The sequence below is a fragment of the Anomaloglossus baeobatrachus genome, chromosome 3 (assembly GCF_048569485.1).
Source record: "Anomaloglossus baeobatrachus isolate aAnoBae1 chromosome 3, aAnoBae1.hap1, whole genome shotgun sequence".
In the NCBI taxonomy this organism is placed as follows: domain Eukaryota; kingdom Metazoa; phylum Chordata; class Amphibia; order Anura; family Aromobatidae; genus Anomaloglossus; species Anomaloglossus baeobatrachus.
The window spans coordinates 258,753,942-258,773,721 of NC_134355.1; the positions used below are offsets into that span (position 1 = coordinate 258,753,942).

General features: G+C 46.1%; 1 protein-coding gene across 2 annotated transcripts in view; it reads right to left on the reverse strand.

Moving 5' to 3' along the window:
- SYTL3 (synaptotagmin like 3) overlaps positions 1-19,780 on the reverse strand; it is a 232,743-nt gene that overhangs the window by 20,656 nt on the left and 192,307 nt on the right. For both annotated transcript variants that reach the window (XM_075338237.1, XM_075338238.1), the window contains exons 10-12: positions 16,234-16,412; positions 13,517-13,619; positions 2,200-2,370 (exon numbers count right to left, since the gene is read on the reverse strand). In XM_075338237.1, coding sequence (XP_075194352.1) covers positions 2,200-2,370; positions 13,517-13,619; positions 16,234-16,412 — 453 coding nt within the window. The remainder of the gene's footprint in view (positions 1-2,199; positions 2,371-13,516; positions 13,620-16,233; positions 16,413-19,780) is intronic.

Sequence of the window (19,780 nt, forward strand, 5' to 3'; positions counted from 1 at the left end):
GTGGGCGTGTCTATACTGTGCAGGAAAATAAATAAATAACTAATTAAAAAAAACGGCGTGCGGTTCCCCCCCCATTTTAATACCAGCCAGATAAAGCCATACGGCTGAAGGCTGGTATTCTCAGGATGGGGAGCCCCCCAGCCTAACAATATCAGTCAGCAGCCGCCCAGAATTGCTGCATACATTAGATGCGACAGTTCTGGGACTGTACCCGGCTCTTCCGATTTGCCCTGGTGTGTTGGCAAATCGGGGTAATAAGGAGTTATTGGCAGCCCATAGCTGCCAATAAGTCCTAGATTAATCATGTCAGGCGTCTCCCCGAGATACCTTCCATGATTAATCTGTAAATTACAGTAAATAAACACACACACACACCTGAAAAAATCATTTATTAGAAATAAAAAACACTAACAAATTTCCTCATTACCAATTTATTAACCCCAACAAAGCCCCCCATGTCCGGCGTAATCCACGGACCTCCAGCGTCGCATCCAGCTGTGCTGCATGAAGGTTGACCGGAGCTGCAGAAGACACCGCCGCTCCTGTCACCTCCATGCAGCTAATGAAGGCAATAGCGCGATGCCTGACATGATTAATCTAGGACTTATTGGCAGCTATGGGCTGCCAATAACTCCTTATTACCCCGATTTGCCAACGCACCAGGGCAAATCGGGAAGAGCCGGGTACAGTCCCAGAACTGTCGCATCTAATGTATGCGGCAATTCTGGGTGGCTGGTGACTGATATTGTTAGGCTAGGGGGCTCCCCATAACGTGGGGCTCCCCATCCTGAGAATACCAGCCTTCAGCCGTATGGCTTTATCTGACTGCTATTAAAATGGGGGGGGACCGCACGCCGTTTTTTTTAATTATTTATTTATTTATTTTTCTGCACAGTATAGACACGCCCACCGGCTGCTGTGATTGGGTGCATTGAGACAGCTGTCACTCAGCGTGGGGGGCGTGTCTGACTGCAACCAATCACAGGCGTCTGTGGGTGGGGAAAGCAGGGAATACGAGATTGATTAATGGGCGGCCGGCATATTCAAAGTAATTGTTGCCGCGTATTCTCTGCACAGCTGTTCTTCGCCGCGCTGGTGATCAGGGAGCGGTATGAGCCGGGGGAAGAAAAAAAACGAGCGCCAATGTAAGTATGACTGAGAACAACAGAAAAAAAGGTAAGTATACTGAATTTAATTAAAAAAAAAATAAAAATAAGATCGCTAGTGTAATAACGCACACGCACGAAACGTGCTGAACACGGACATACTCCGTGTGCGGTACATACAGGCACGGACCCATAGACTAAAGCGAGTCCGTGCCTGCGTGCTGCCGGACAAAAATGGACATGTTGTCCATGTAAAAAAGCGCACACACATACTTACCACACGGACACACGTTCCGTGCGATTTTACGTGTGTGTGTGCCATCTACCATTGATTAACATGGGTCTCCGTGTCTACGTGTCTCCGGTACGTGCAAATACGTACCGCACACCTACAAATTAAATGGATGTGTGTTGCGGGTCTGATTTGGTTGTTGCTATGCAGTTGTAAAATAGCTGCAACCATCAACTCATAGTCTATCATAGACAAGTCTTGCAAATGTTTTTGGTTGTGTGCCTTGCTGTTATACAACCAGTGTCACTGCATAGCCCTAACCTGATAAGACGTGTGTCTGAACAAGTTCTACTAGGTAAGGGCTCAGGTAGCCAGCGGTACATAGCACTGGAATGTGAACTATGAGGAAAGGGTTTATTTTCCTTTTGATGCTCAGTTTGATAGAAGAGTAGTCTGGTAGGGCAACATCTTCCCGACAGAGCCTCCCCTTAGGGTGCTCAACCTAAAGTGTCTTACCATGATCAAAAGTGTTTGCTGGAAATGCATAAACCAGACACTGGACATCTATTGCTATGATTTCTGTCTTTCACAGTTTTTTTAATATTTTTAAATAATGTTACGTTTTAGATTTTGATTTTTGACATAGTGGCTGCTACATTTAAAGCCTATTTTTCATCTGTATATTCCACCCTGGAACCCGCCTGGAGCAATCCGTGCACCACACCCTATCTGACATTCCTCCTATAATGATGAGTAGTTCCTCCTTCTTCCCCTTTCCTTATTTCAATTTGGTAAATGATTATAGTCTTCAGCAGCGAATAAAATATTCTTTTTACAAGTAATTAATAAATTGTACTGTACCTTTGCTTTTAGCTGGTACCAAGTAAATGATTTAGTTGAATTGTCCTCAAAATCCCAGAATTCCAGTGGAATAAGAACTTCTCCTAGAAAGACCTTTCTCTTCAGCCTTCCGGCATGCCACACTGATATCTGAAGGGTTCTTTTCTCTAGTTGGGAGCGTTCAATGCTGTACTGCAGATGAAAAGCAATGTAACAGTAAGTATTGTAAACTGATCATTTCATTAAGTGTGCTTCAAAAGTTTTGGCTAAAAACATTACCCCACAATAAGGCATTACATAGATTTTTTTAGATCATGTAAAATCAATAATTTTTTTATTGTTTTTGAATCATAAAAAAGGCTGCAGTGTAAATATGGTTGTTATACACTTATGAGACCTCCCGGTGTTCTCTTCTCAAAACATTCACCTAACGTAGATGAGCATAGATATCCAGTAACTTGCACTATTTCCTGAATTCTTATGCCAAAGTGCCATGATTGCTGCTATTGTGTAGGACAATAAATAAGAAATTATAAACTAGGAGAGATGACTTCCCTAACAGTAAGGCTAAAAGGGAGTTAAAAAAGAAAGACCACGGTAACATAATGTAAAAGCAATATCAGACGATCAAGCATAAAAATTTAATTAGAGGGAGCAGGGCGCAAAAGCACAGTAGCCGGCCCTTAGCAGTCATCGGATACTGACCACCACGCCGTCTGACTGGGCACTCCAAAGGCAGCTCAAAGGAGCTCCGTGGAGTGGCATTTCTTCAGGCAATGTGCTGACGACAAGACACAAGTGGTTTGCACGCTGTGCCGTCAGAAACTGAAGCGAGGCATAAATGTTCTGAAACTGAGCACCACCTGCATAAAGAGCCATCTGATTTCAAATCACGAGCTGCAGTGGAGTACACACAAGAAAGATCTGAGACTCCTCCTGTGACGCCCTGGACTAGTCAGGTCGTCCCAGGTAGTCACACAGAACACCACACTCCCTTCCGATTAGGTGACATCAGTCAAACTAAAAACCTTGTCACCACCCTCCAGGTTTGATGTCCACACCAGGGGTGCGAAGCCAGGCAATTGGCTCCGCCCACTGAGGAGTTCACAGGCCTGGAGGCGGGAAAAACAGACACAAGTTCAACTTGTGAGTGCAGAGTAGTTTTGTCAAGGAGGCAGACGGTGGTGGCCGCCTGCAGGAGCTGGGATTACGGTGGCCCGCTGGTACCGAACCGGGGAACCGATTGGAAACCGGAGCACCAGGAGGGATACTTAGACACAGACAAAGCCCTGAACCAACAGGGCCGAGTCAAATCAACTGATTGCGGACTGGACTTTAGGACCTATCACACATAAGCCCCGTTAGAAGACAACAGCCCAACCATACAGGGTAAAGCCACCGCCAAGGTATAGAGACCCAAAGGGCCAGCATCTGCAGGCTCCTACGGCATATACAAGTCAGGGAACGGACTACTGGTGTCTAGGCATAGGAGTCAAACATTTACACACAGAGGTGCAGGAGAAAGGCGGAAACCACCAACCTATTCTGGGAGAAGCTGCAGCCGGCTGCGGGCCCCGTTCATCACCCAATTTGGTTTACCAGAGACTCCGGTGTCTTGTGTCATAGTGAGTACACCAGGGCCTTCGGGCCGCGCAACGCGCTGCATCGCACCAGCGTCCAACCCGCTCCCCCGCCTCAGAACCTCCCTCGGGCCCCCGGGACCATCGCTCCCCTACCCACAAAGGGGTCAACACCAAGCTGCGCAACACTGTCCCCAGGAGGCCCAGTTAATGGCAGCGGTGGTGTCCATCCATTCACCACAACCCATGGGTGACGTCACGAACTTACATCCCAAACCAAACCACCGCGGCTCCGGCCGTGGAACTCCCCGTCAAGTCCCCGCGTGTAGCGCCAACTCCCTTGCAGAGTGACGTGACCCCCAGGTCCGTGAGAGGCTCGAGCCACCACCCGCACTACGAGCATGGATCCGAGCGGCTCGGCGGTCGCAGCCGAGCCTGCGGGGCGGTATACATCGACTCTTCTGGCGTCACGAACAGGATAGAACCGTCCACTTACCTGTGGAAGTGTGCCTTGAGATCATTGCCAGCGGCGTCCCGCTGAAAAATTGGAGAATCCGCCATCCTGGGCGCGAAAAGTTCCCATCCTAGCCGTCTTCCCTGAACAGAAAGGGCACAAAAAAGTGAAGCCCCGCCCCCCGAGAGCAGAGCAAAAAGCAAGTGAAGTGCTCGGAAAATACCAAGGGGGGGACAAACAGAAAATGTCCGCGCCTACCGGAGACGGTGAAGGGGCATCAGCCGCAGGAGTGGCGGCGCCCGAAGACGGAAATGCGATAGCCCCTGCTCCGGTCGCACGAGCGGAGGAGGCCACGGGTCCGGCGGTCGGCCAGGTAATGCCGATCTCTGCCCTACATGCCCAGCGCTGCCTGGTTATCCCAGTATGGTGGGAAGCCTGACACGTTACAGGCGTTCCGAAAAAAGATATGTTCAGTTCTCGATCTGTATGCCATGACCGGCAGACAGCGAGCAGCGGTAGTGCTGGGGCAGCTGAACGGTGCGGCCGAGCAGGAGACGGAGACCTGGGCCGACGCGGACCGGGCCTCGGTGACCACCATCTTTGAAAAGCTCCAGACCGCCTTTGAGACCCGCACCGAAGCCGAGCTACGGATGCAGTTTTACCACTGTCAGCAGCGACCCGCAGACAGTATCAGAGACTATGTCCTGCGCCTGCAGACGGCCCTCCGAACCCTGAAGTGGGTGGATACCATCAACGAGGCCAACAGCAATAAGATGTTAGAGGAACAGTTTCTGCGGGGACTGGGGTCCGCTGAAGATCGCAAGCAGCTGCGGTTGTGGGCCCTGGAGCACCCTGAGCTGGACTTTGCGGTACTGAAAGAATGGGCCATAAAGGCCCTACAACCCCTTGACATTGGTGCTCCCTCTTCTGCTGTGCTCTCGGCCTCTTCATCAATAGAGTCACCTACCTCCCTGAAAAGAGAGGATGTGACATCACCACCACAACCAGCAGTGTCACTAAGCATCTCCACACCATCTGATGGAAGCATCAGCTGTCCATCCCTGAAACACTGGAGAGAAAGATGAAGCACCTCCTTACCCAGCCACCCCGCCCTGGTCCTGTACGGCAGCATTTCAACATTTTTGGTCTTTGAAATGCTGTAATTCCGGTTGGTGGAGTTGGACACTTAAAAAAAATTAAGGCAGTGTCTGTCCCACAGTACATTGTTCCCAGCAGCCACTGCTTTTCCAGGTGTGCTATCCCTGCCCAGCACACATATGTTGTGGACCAAATCAGGTGTGCACAGAACAAAGCCATCAATGGCAAGGTCCACATAACTACTTATAAGTGGACCAGTAAGCACTAGCAGGGATGTTACATCTCCCTAACTGCCCACTGGGTAATTGTAGCGGTGGCTGACAGAGGCAGGAAGCATTTTAACGCATGTCCTATCATCAATGAGGATTGCTGGACGTTTCTCTGTCCATGTTGCCTTCTCCAACTCTGCTTCCTCCACCACCTCCTCATTTAGTCAGTGTAAAGCTTGCACCACGAACTTCAGCACAGCCATGGGGAAATGTCAGCAGGCTATTCTGAAACTCATCTGTTTAGGGGACAAATCCCAGACCATGCAGGAGTTGTGGGCGGTGATCAAACAGACAGATGAGTGGTTGAACATTAAGTCCGGCCTAGTGGTGTGCGATAACAGGGAAAATCTGGTAGCAGCTATGGCCCTAGTCCATTTGACACACATCCCTTGCCTGGCACATATGCTGAATTCACATGTCAGAGCTACTGCTGAAAGTGCATGTAGTGTGAGCGCGCTTTCAACATTCTCACCCTGCTGCTGCCAGCCTGTCTGCACTGCCTTCCCGCTCACCGCCTCAGATATGATGTACTAACAAGGTGGAACTCCACCTTGCATATGCTGGAGAGACTTTGCGAGCAGCAGCAGGAAATAGTGATTTTTAAGCTGCAGTACGCACGGGTGAGTCGCTCTGTGGATCAACACCGCTTCACCACCGAGTGGGCCTCAATGCGTGATGTGTGTGCAGTGTTGCGCGGCTTTGAATATTCCACCACTATGGCCAATGTTGATGATGACATCATCAGAATTACTACCCCATTTCTATGCCTGCTTGAGAAAATATACTTGAGACGATGATGGATAAGTTGGTGGCACAGGAAAAAGAGGAGCAGGAGGAACAGGGACCATTCACACTATTATCAGGTATGAGGTCCACACATGGTGGATTCCTGTACCAACAGCGGCCAGGTACACAAGTGTGCAGCCAGGGGACAGTTTTGGAGCATGAGGAGGAGAAATCATTTTCACAGCTGAATGGCACTGAAGTTGTCTTAGGGGCATCACTGGAGTGTGGCTGGGGGGATATAAAAGGACACAGACCACACCTTCAACCGAAGACAGCTTGTCATTGCCTTCGGGGCAGCCTGGCACACATGAGCCAATACATGTGCCTGCATAATGAGCGCCAAGTTGGCAGAATTGTGGCCAACCTGCTGGATCTATGCTACAATAACCACTTACCATCTTTACTTCCGTCACTGGAGTGGGATCGGAAAATGCTGGAACACAGGCTTACGCTGCTAGATGCACTACTGACTTAGTTCCAACTTGACAGCGAGGGCTCAATTAAAAACAAGGTAAAGGAGGAGGAGGAATTGTCCAGCATAGCTGGTGCACCGGCAACACCTCAGAAGGGAGGATTATCATGGCCGAAATGTGGAACACTTTTCTCAGCACTTCAGTTGTAGCACCACAAAATATAGTCATTTAGCCAAACATTTTTCACTTTCACAAGGGTAACAGGTGAAAATGGACTGTACAATTTGTTGAAAAATTCTCCCGAGTATGATGATACCCCACATATAGTCAGAAACTAGCCTCTGCGGACACAGAAGATTGGAAAAAGTAGTGCTATTTCCATTTTTGGCTTGAATAGATTGTGAATGCCATGTTGAATTTTTAGGGCTCAATAGTTGCCAAAACAGTAGAACCACATTTTAGAAACTACATTAATTAATTAATTAACTCATCTAGAGTGTGATTATTTAAAACCTCAGATGCTTAAAGGGAACCAATCACCAGGATTTTTGTATATAACCTAAAGCCAGTGCTATACTGGCACTATCAGGCTAATTCTCTACATACCTTTAGTGGTCAGCTCGGATGTTTAAGTTTTGAAATCCAAGAAAGTAAAGTTTATCAAATCACTCTGAGCTAAGAAATTGAAAGTACTTTCACATATATGATTCAATAAAGTGTTTTTGTACCTTATATCACACAAATTCCAATTTATTTTGGTTAAAATCACATAAAAAAACAAAGTTTACAGTGTACGATGCACATGAAAGGAGTGAGGACACCATAGAAACAACAGGTGCTGTGGCTTAAATAGCATGGATAAATTACAATAATTTCTATGAACCTTAATATGACAAAAATACAGTCTATAGTCACAGTATTCCAATGTTACAAATCATTCATGACTTAGGCTATGTGCGCTCTAGAAAAGTGATTTTTCTCAAGAAAATTTCTTGCGAAACTTCTGGGAGTTGAAGATTACCGCACCTGCGGTAAAAAACCGCACCAAATCCGCGGGAAAAACGCATGCGTTTTTCCCGCGATTTTGCCGCGGTTTTTCCGTAGGTTGGTCCCTGCGGTTTTTTTATGCTGAACTGCAATAAATAATATAGATAGACAATCGATAGATAGACAGATAATGGATAGAGGGAAAAATGGATAGATGAATAGATAGATAGATAGATGAGAAAGACCTATATAATGTCCTACCCCCCTGCATATTCTAAGCTGGCACCCTTTAGTTACTTTCATGTGGCACTAAAGGGTGCCTAGCCTTGTATTTAGCCAAAAAATAAATACATAATTAAAAAAAAATGACGTGGGGTTCCCCCTATTTTTGTAGCCAGCTAGGGTAAAGCAGACGGCTGCAGCCTGCAGACCACAGCTGGCAGCTTCACCTTGGCTGGTAATCCAAAACAGAGGGCACCCCACGCTGTTATTTTACATTAAATAAATAATTTAAAACAAAAAACGTGGGGTCCCCCCCAAATTGGATCACCAGCCAAGGTAAAGCGGACAGCTGGGGTCTGATATTCTCAGACTAGGGAGGTCCACTGTTATTGGACACTCCCCAGCCTAAAAATAGCAGGCTGCAGCCGCCCCAGAAGTGGCGCATCCATTAGATGTGCCAATCCTGGCGCTTCGCCCCAACTCATCCCGTTGCCCTGGTGCGGTGGCAAACAGGTAATATATGGGGTTGATGCCAGATGTGTAATGTCACCTGGCATCAGGCCCTGGGATTCGTGAGGTCAGGCGTCTATCAGATACCTGACATCACAAACCCAGTCAGTAAGAAATAAAAAATAGACAACAAAAAAAGTTTTATTTGAAAAAAAAAAACACTCCCCACATTCCCTCTTTCACCAATTTATTGACAAGAACAATCAAATCCTGGTCCAGCGTAATCCAATAAGGGGGGGGGCCCACGGCGATCCATACCATTTCCCTGTCCAAGTCCATGAAGAACAGAATGTTCCCCATTGGCTGGAAGAGCAATGCAGTGACCTGAGCTAACATCAATAGGTCAGCCCAGGTCACTGCAGGGGATGACGAGCGCTGACTTCAGGAGGTTAGAGGAGATCATTACCTGCTGTGATGATTTCCTGCAGTCCTGCCATCCGCGCTGACACTGCCTTCTATGCCCGCCGCGTTCTCAGCAGTATCGCGAGAGCCCGTGACGTCACCGCTAGTGACAATCTCGGGTCGCTCGCGAGATGGGCATAGAAGGCAGTGACCGCGGTGACGTCAGGAGGCAGGAGATCGTCACAGCAGGTAATGATCTCATCTAACCTCCTGACAGCAGCGCTCGGCATCCCCGCGGCTGCACGCACTGCTGTGTGTCAGTGTCTGCCTGCGCTGCAGCGTAACAAGCTGCTGATACTTCGGGCAGACACGGATACTGCTGTGTGTGCAGCCGTGGGGCTGCAGCAGACTACAGACTGCACGGGCACCTGGAGGTCACACGGAAGCGCTTCTGTGCGGCGTCCATGGAGTGTGACGTGTGTTTACTCTGCTCCGCTTCCTCTTCTGTCATAATGACATCACTTCCTGCAAAACCGCAGGCAGCGATGAACATTACCGCAGGTAAATCGCGGCTATACTGCACATCATTTGCTACCTGCGGTATACCCCCGGTATTTCGCAATTACATTACAGTGAATGGAGTGAAATACCGGGGGTATTCCGCTGGTACCTGCGGAAAAGAAGTGACATGCACATTTTCTCAAGAAATTTTCTCAAGAAAATCTTCAGAAAGAATTTCCTTGAGAAAAAAAACGCAGCGGGCGCACAGCTATTTTTTTCCCATAGGTTTTGCTGGGAAATGTCTGCAGGAAGATTACAGACATTTCTCAAGAAATCTCTGCAGCAAAACCGCGGGTAAATCCGCGGGTAAAACGGCCTAGTGCGCACATAGCCTAAACCATTGTATAAGCACGTCTGAGATTCTATCACAATCAGTCCGATTAGATATTTAGTGCATAGATTTAGAGCCAAAGTGAGCTGGGTTGACTCCAAGTGAGCAATTTACCCACTCTAAATTCAAACCAATTGGAGGTGACACCTGACGAAATCCAACATAGGTATGAATCTTCATAACACGGTTTGCTGAAAGCTAGCTTAACCATTTAACTTGCACTATCCAGTTAATCCATAATGTTGAGCCATATCAGAATACTAGGGAGCCGATTTTTCATATTAAATTTAACCAGGTACAAACAGGCTAATAGATCAGGCTCCACTCATATGGCAGGTTTGGTTTAATTTAGAGTGGGTAAATTGCTCACTTGGAGTCAACCCAGCTCACTTTGGTTCTAAACCTATGCACTAAATATCTAATCGGACTGATTGTGATAGAACCTCAGACGTGCTTATACAATGGTTTAGTCATGAATGATTTGTAACATTGGAATACTGTGACTATAGACTGTATTTTTGTCATATTAAGGTTCATAGAAATTATTGTAATTTATCCATGCTATTTAAGCCACAGCAACTGTGTTGTTTCTATGGTGTCCTCACTCCTTTCATGTGCATCGTACACTGTAAACTTTGTTTTTTTATGTGATTTTAACCAATATACAGTTAGGTCCAGAAATATTTGGACAGTGACACAATTTTCGCGAGTTGGGCTCTGCATGCCACCACATTGGATTTGAAATGAAACCTCTACAACAGAATTCAAGTGCAGATTGTAACGTTTAATTTGAAGGTTTGAACAAAAATATCTGATAGAAATTGTAGGAATTGTACACATTTCTTTACAAACACTCCACATTTTAGGAGGTCAAAAGTAATTGGACAAATAAACCAAACCCAAACAAAATATTTTTATTTTCAATATTTTGTTGCGAATCCTTTGGAGGCAATCACTGCCTTAAGTCTGGAACCCATGGACATCACCAAACGCTGGGTTTCCTCCTTCTTAATGCTTTGCCAGGCCTTTACAGCTGCAGCCTTCAGGTCTTGCTTGTTTGTGGGTCTTTCCGTCTTAAGTCTGGATTTGAGCAAGTGAAATGCATGCTCAATTGGGTTAAGATCTGGTGATTGACTTGGCCATTGCAGAATGTTCCACTTTTTTGCACTCATGAACTCCTGGGTAGCTTTGGCTGTATGCTTGGGGTCATTGTCCATCTGTACTATGAAGCGCCGTCCGATCAACTTTGCGGCATTTGGCTGAATCTGGGCTGAAAGTATATCCCGGTACGCTGCAGAATTCATCCGGCTACTCTTGTCTGCTGTTATGTCATCAATAAACACAAGTGACCCAGTGCCATTGAAAGTCATGCATGCCCATGCCATCACGTTGCCTCCACCATGTTTTACAGAGGATGTGGTGTGCCTTGGATCATGTGCCGTTCCCTTTCTTCTCCAACCTTTTTTCTTCCCATCATTCTGGTACAGGTTGATCTTTGTCTCATCTGTCCATAGAATACTTTTCCAGAACTGAGCTGGCTTCATGAGGTGTTTTTCAGCAAATTTAACTCTGGCCTGTCTATTTTTGGAATTGATGAATGGTTTGCATCTAGATGTGAACCCTTTGTATTTACTTTCATGGAGTCTTCTCTTTACTGTTGACTTAGAGACAGATACACCTACTTCACTGAGAGTGTTCTGGACTTGAGTTGATGTTGTAAACGGGTTCTTCTTCACCAAAGAAAGTATGCGGTGATCATCCACCACTGTTGTCATCCGTGGACGCCCAGGCCTTTTTGAGTTCTCAAGCTCACCAGTCAATTCCTTTTTTCTCAGAATGTACCCGACTGTTGATTTTGCTACTCCAAGCATGTCTGTCTGCTATCTCGCTGATGGATTTTTTCTTTTTTTTCAGCCTCAGGATGTTCTGCTTCACCTCAATTGAGAGTTCCTTAGACCACATGTTGTCTGGTCACAGCAACAGCTTCCAAATGCAAAACCACACACCTGTAATCAACCCCAGACCTTTTAACTACTTCATTGATTACAGGTTAACGAGGGAGACGCCTTCAGAGTTAATTGCAGCCCTTAGAGTCCCTTGTCCAATTACTTTTGGTCCCTTGAAAAAGAGGAGGCTATGCATTACAGAGCTATGATTCCTAAACCCTTTCTCCGATTTGGATGTGAAAACTCTCATATTGCAGCTGGGAGTGTGCACTTCCAGCCCATATTATATATATATAATTGTATTTCTGAACATGTTTTTGTAAACAGCTAAAAGAACAAAACTTGTGTCACTGTCCAAATATTTCTGGCCCTGACTGTAAATGTGAATTTGTGTGATATATGATTCAATAAAGTGTTTTTGTACCTTATTTGTGAAAGTACTTCCAATTTCTTAGCTCAGAGTGTATAATGGATTTAGCATAAAATTATATATAGAAAATGAAAAACTGGAATTTTTTTTATGTCTAGTAAAGTTTATCAAATCAGCAGCTTCTTGAGTGACAGCAACTAAGGATCAGATAATAGCTGGGGGGTATTCATAGTTATCCCCTCCCCTGTTAGAATTAGCATAAGTATACAATTGATTTAACTTTTCACTAACATGACCTGGGTCATGTTTTATCTCTGCACATATGATTTTTTTTGAATAAAGAATAAGAAATATTTTTACAAGAAAGAACCTTGTGCTGGACTTCATCCTTTTTCTTCATCCAGTACCTGTACCTGTCCTGCTGCCTGTCTCCAGCTCCAGAACACGTCCTGCCTGTCCGTGTACTAGAACATAACCTGTTTTCGCCAGCCCGCATAGTCTATTTCCTGAATTAACTCTGTCCTGCCAATCTTCACTACCCTTAATACGTGCGTTCCCTGATGTTTGGGTCAACTGCTGCAGTATTGGGGGTTGTCCTCAAGTGGTACCTAGTGTCCCCCGGCAGCCCAGTCCATCCTCACCATCAGAGGCTTTAGTGAAAACCGGGCAGGCACTTAGTCACCATCCCTCCAGGGTAAGCCCAATTCATGTGGCAGTGGGTCTCGCTAGTGTAACAGTGTTTACATTAGAAACGTAAAACCCTTTGAAAAGTCCCATATTACTTCTGTAATGTGAGGTTGGGCAAAGAATTTGCAATTTTTGGCGTTTTCATGCCAGTTTTAGTTAGCTCCACCAACATAAGCAAAGCTGGTGCAGAGAGGGTGGAATAGACGGGTGCAATGCCCATCATTTAGTTAATGAACAGCTTTGGAGTGCCTTAGGCCAGAAGTCGTAGTCCATTCTCAGTGGAGTAAGATGTGTGGTGAGGTGCATGGAGGTGGACATTGCTTTTAAGATATGCCTGATTATTTAAGAGGTGTGTGCCTCTTAATGAATCAGGCACCTTTGACTTCACCAAGCCCTCTCATCAAGACCGATGTCAACAACACCGGTTTTGATGAATCCAGGAAAAAGTATCCAGAAAGACTTTAGTCTACACTAGTCACCATTTCGAGGTGTTGTGTGCCAGATTGCGTTGTTAATATCACGGATGATAAAACACAACACATATACAATTCTGGAGTATTCCAAGAATAAATTACTTCTTACATAATTAGTAGGGAATTAGTGGGGAAATGTTCTAAGATATATTGAAAGTTTTCTTCTTTTATCTACTCACCCAATAAAAATGGCATCACACAATGACCTGTCCTGGACCTACAGCTTACTAACACAGTTCCATAAATAATGGATGACAAAAACATCAGAAAAGCTCACGTGTTACAAGTTCTCTTATTTGTGCAACTTACCTTTAAACACTCGTTAAATGATGGATCAACAGTATTTTTCTTAACACTCGTTTTCATTTTACTGATTGGAGATTTATCTGGAAGTAAATAGGTCTTAACATACCTAAAATAAAGAAAAAAAAAACCACACCATAAAAACACTTTTATACCTTGATTCTACATACAGTGACAAGAAAAAGGGCAACTATGTTTTAAGCTTTTGACTTTCGGAATCCATAGCTCATCATCTACTATGGATTGGAGTGTGAAAGTACCTTCATTTTATGGACAATTATCTTGGCTATCACATACATAAATTTGACTTACAGCTATTTAGCATATGATTAGTTATGCAGATTCTTGTCATGTCACTGCATTGTTACTGTTTTGCTCCAGAAATCTAAATTTTATGTTTTATTATTTTGTTAGTATTTTGTAAATCTATGAGAGAGAGAGAGAGAGAGAGAGAGAGAGAGAATCATTAGACACCTTGGCGTTATTTTAACGACCCAAAAAATGCTACATGTAGTGTGGCGCCCTGGACAAGCCAGGACGTCATAGGTACTGCAACAACACACCCCACACACAAATCCTTGTTGCCTCCCTCCAGGGGCTGATGTCCACACCAGGTGGGGTGGAGCCAGGCGGTTGGCCCCACCCACTGAGGAGTTCACAGTCCTGGAGGCGGGAAAGGAAGGGAGTTGAGTTCAGTTCAGTATAGGAGCGAGAAGTGGTAGTTGAGGAGAGCAGACTGACCGTGTCCGGGTACGTGGTCCGGGCACATACAGCAAGGTTGGCAGACGGTGGTGGCCGTCTGCAGGAGTGGCCTATCGACGTGGAACCGTAGGGCCGGGGCTGGGCGGTGGCCCACCGGTACCGAACCGGGGAGCGAAGAGAAGCCAGCACAAACCGACAGGGCCTGCGGACCCCGACCAAGCTAGGAGTCGCCGTTAAACCGGTCAAATCCGTTAGCTACGGGAACCTCCGGGGTTTCCTAGCAATCAAGACCCGATTGAAGGCAACCGTCCAAACCGAACAGGGAGAGGCAGCTACCGCCAGAGCTAGAGCTCCCAGGGCCAGAGCCTGCGGGCAAAAGGGGCTCCTCCGGCACACATCCAAGCTGGGGAGCGGGTTACCGGTGGGAAGCCATCGGAACCGAAGACACATACCAGGTGCAGGGAAAGGCAGCCACCACCAACCTACCGGGAGTAACTACAGCAGCCGGCTGCGGGACCCGTCCATCCAGCCATTTGTTTTACCGGAGACTCTGTATTCATCATTGGCTGAGTGAGTACCACTGTGCCCTCTGGCACCGCACTGCCCCCGCGACTCTGCACCTCACCTACCCTGCATTCCTCCCTCCACCTTACCGGGCCCCGGAACCACCAACCCCTACCCACGGAGGGGAAAACATCCCAGCTGCTCCCTAACAATGCTCCCGGGAACCCCGTCACCAGCAGCGGTGGTGCCACAACCTCACCACGACCCGTGGGTGGCGTCACAAACCAAATTCCCAAACAAAACCAACCCCTTTCACCCACGGGCGAGGGGCGCCGCTCGAGTCCCCGGCTCCGGCCCACCGCTCGAGCCACCGAGCAGCAGCAGCCGGACCCGAGCCGCGAGCGCGGTCGAGCAGCGCACCCCCCTGCCCGCGACAGTAGCGTTCCCTCCGCCCAACGCTGCATCAAAATAACGACTCAGCGTTGTCTAGCAGATGCAACGCAGACACTTGCGTTATAGTGCGTCGTCAATACAAGTCAATTCTCCATAGCAGCGTATTGCGCTGAACGCAAGTGTGAAAGCGCCCTTACCCCGCAGGATGGGGGCGCATGTCAGGATGGTGGCTGAACCATGATGGGGGCACATACCAGCATTGGGCCACATCACAGCATGAGCATATTTTTACTTAACTTTACACTGTTCATGGCCTTCTTTCATTACAAGTCATGGACATCATTAAACATTAGACTCATCTATTAAAACTGTTCCTTCTGTTGTTTGTAATTTTAAAACCAATAAACAATTATAAGAATACTAAATTAAAACTAACCCATCCAGTCCATTCATTACCTTATTATTCAATCTGCTAACCTACATACACATTCTAGACTACCCGATACGTTAGAATTGGGCCACCTTCTTGTATATAATATTTAGTATAGTAGGAAGAAAAAACATTTTTCAAAACACCAGGAGCAAAATAATAACAATGCAGTAACATAACAAGAATCTGCATAGCTAGTCATATGCTAAATATGTGCATGTCAAATTTATGCACGAGGTGGCCAATGTGATTATCTATAAAATGAAGGTAGTCTCACACTCAAAGCTGTATTGGATGGTGAGATATGGAGCCTGAAAGTAAAAGTTCAAAGATTACTACCTTCTGCTTGTCATTATTTATCTAAGCATAAGTATTCTCCTAAACTGTAAGTAGTGATGTCCTCTCACTATCTAGATTCGCCAAAAAATGGCTACTAAATTTCCGTTTTCAAATTTAATACAGGGCATGATAGTTCCTCCTGGCTGTCGGTGCTACAGACATTATGGGGAAAATAGCCTCGCCAGAAGCCATACCTGATCCTTCTCTCATTGATGCATCAAATTGATTTGCTAATCTCTACTAAAAGCTTTAATTGTAACAATTATTGACTTGTTCTATACTAATATAGTTCATTTATAGAAATATTCAATTAGGGAACATTTGGCAATATGTATAGTGTAATTATACTGCTTACGGATTACATTTCTTCTTCTTCTCTTCCCCATGAGCTAAGTTTTTACATGCTTTGATTGAGATCTCCAGTGTGCAGGTCTTCAGGTTATATGAAATTGCAATTTCGATTTCTCCAGTTACACTGCCATTGTCAACACTGCCCACATCAGTACCTACACTGTTGATACTGGTCATGCTAGACTGAAAAAGATCCAAAAGTCAGAACTTGCACGTTGTATAAGTACATTATCCAACATATTCATCATTGATTAGACAGCCTATGAGACATATACAAAAGCGTGCACCTCCTGAATGTAGGCAATGGAAAATCTCAAGGGCTCCATGTACACTAAACCCTACAAAGTTATAAGTTCCTATAACAACAGTTAAGGTTTAGCAGTTATTACATTATGTTTAATAATTGATCATCTAAATGTGTTTTCATCTAGTTTAGTAAAATACAGTGTTAGGAGAATGTGCAAATAGATACTTTAAAGTTATGATGTTAATTATAAACTGCATCAACAGGTTGTGGCCACAATGCACAATGCATTTTTGCTGCAGCAAAGACCTGCCACATTTAATGCATCAAAATAGAGCAAACCCAATTCACATTGTAGCGCCCCTGAGCCACTCAGGGCATTACAAGGAACTGCATCCTCTTGGGAATTCAGGACCTATCCCCTGGGACCTGGAGTACCAGTGCCGATACTATCAAAGCACAATCAAAATCCTACTTCTCCACTCCACAGCGGGAATACAGGGTTAATCAAGTAAGGGGATGGTCGCCTACAGGTAGGAACGAGTCCAGGGGTTAGCCAGCCTGGTGGGAGGGGACAGAAAGAACAGTGGCACAAAGAGAGGTGTGCGGACGTGCTCGAGCTGGGTCTGTGTGACGTGACAGGATAGAGGTCACCAGGGAGGGTACGGACAAGTACCGCTGGGACCAGAGCATGCATGGGGCACAGGGCCCTAGATCAGGTGCCAGTTCTTCACGGCTTGATAATCACCTGCACGGTGAGGACACCTTCATGGACTTCACCGAAACAAATAATCCGGGGGCATCAGCAGTAAACTAGGATCAGGGTTTGGACACTTACCTCCCCACAGGGTCCACACTGCCCACCGTACGGAGAAGGAGACTAGAACCCCAAAAGGGACATTCGGGCCCCAAACGCTCCATGCTACGGGGACCCAACCAACAGAGAGTGCCGGGGACAGAGCAACCTGGGTCACTACATTGGCACTGATACTCTATGGGACCTAAACCAGTCTTCCACGGGTCGGAGTAAGTAGAGACTGTTCATTACAACCTTGTGTGTTCTCCATTATTGCCCTTCACATCTCCCAGGCACGGCTCTACCTGCGGAGGGCCCAATATCATTACTGCAACCACCAACAGCCCTGGGAGTACCCACATTCAGCAGCAAACCGGTTTAAATGCCGTGCTAAAAACCACAGATGCTGTAGATGAAAAGATTTCCTTTATTTCACAGTTCTACGCGTTTCTGAGACATCTCCGTCTACTTCCTCACTTGCGCACTTGCCAGATTTTGCCGCGGATTTTCTGCGGTTTTGCTGCATGTTTCGCTGCAGAAAATGTTCATAACATCTCTGCAGTGAATCACCAGCAAAACCTATGGGAAAAAAAAATCCTGTGCGCACTATGCAGATTTTGACAGCTGCATGTTTTGCTGCGGGATTCCCACAGCAAAAACAATTGCATGTCAATTCTTTTCCGCACGTCGCTGCGGGATTTCACGCCATTGACTCCAATGTAATCGTGAAATCCCGCAGGGAATAACGCAGGCAGCAAATTCTGTGCGGTTCACTGCGTTTTCCTACGTTATCCCTCCGGTATTTCACGGTTTACCTCCGGTAATGTACATCGCTTGCCTGCGGTTTTGCAGGGAAGTGATGTCATTACAGGAAGAGGAAGCAGAGCAGAGAGTAAACACACATACAGATCACAGACACACACAGACATCACAGACATAGAACACAGACACAGACACATAGAACACACATAGAAAGCAAACGGAAATATAGAAAACAAAGCACGTGGGCTCCGCTGTATATTTACCGTCCAGCCGAGGTAAGCACACAGCGGCGGCCCGGTATTCTCAGGCTGGGGAGGACGGGGGGCAGGGTTAATGTCCCCCGCCTACCTCCCGCAGCCGAGAATATCAGCCGCAGCTGTCCCGGCACTGTCGCATGCATTATGCGGCAGTACCGGAGTGTCCACGGCTCTTCTTGCTGTAGCAGTGGCAGTCAAGGTAATACAAGGAGTTAATGGTGGCGGATCACCGCCATTAACTCCAGGCTTGATCATGGCAGCGTCTACAGTTAGGTCCAGAAATATTTGGACAGTGACACAAGTTTTGTTATTTTAGCTGTTTACAAAAACATGTTCAGAAATACAATTATATATATATAATATGGGCTGAAAGTGCACACTCCCAGCTGCAATATGAGAGTTTTCACATCCAAATCGGAGAAAGGGTTTAGGAATCATAGCTCTGTAATGCATAGCCTCCTCTTTTTCAAGGGACCAAAAGTAATTGGACAAGGGACTCTAAGGGCTGCAATTAACTCTGAAGGCATCTCCCTCGTTAACCTGTAATCAATGAAGTAGTTAAAAGGTCTGTGGTTGATTACATGTGTGTGGTTTTGCATTTGGAAGCTGTTGCTGTGACCAGACAACATGCGGTCTAAGGAACTCTCAATTGAGGTGAAGCAGAACATCCTGAGGCTGAAAAAAAAGAATAAATCCATCAGAGAGATAGCAGACATGCTTGGAGTAGCAAAATCAACAGTCGGGTACATTGTGAAAAAAAAGGAATTGACTGGTGAGCTTGGGAACTCAAAAAGGCCTGGGCGTCCACGGATGACAAAGTGGTGGATGATCGCCGCATACTTTCTTTGGTGAAGAAGAACCCGTTCACAACATCAACTGAAGTCCAGAACACTCTCAGTGAAGTAGGTGTATCTGTCTCTAAGTCAACAGTAAAGAGAAGACTCCATGAAAGTAAATACAAAGGGTTCACATCTAGATGCAAACCATTCATCAATTCCAAAAATAGACAGGCCAGAGTTAAATTTGCTGAAAAACACCTCATGAAGCCAGCTCAGTTCTGGAAAAGCAGTCTATGGACAGATGAGACAAAGATCAACCTGTACCAGAATGATGGGAAGAAAAAAGTTTGGAGAAGAAAGGGAACGGCACATGATCCAAGGCACACCACATCCTCTGTAAAACATGGTGGAGGCAACGTGATGGCATGGGCATGCATGGCTTTCAATGGCACTGGGTCACTTGTGTTTATTGATGACATAACAGCAGACAAGAGTAGCCGGATGAATTCTGAAGTGTACCGGGATATACTTTCAGCCCAGATTCAGCCAAATGCCGCAAAGTTGATCGGACGGCGCTTCATAGTACAGATGGACAATGACCCCAAGCATACAGCCAAAGCTACCCGGGAGTTCATGAGTGCAAAAAAGTGGAACATTCTGCAATGGCCAAGTCAATCACCAGATCTTAACCCAATTGAGCATGTATTTCACTT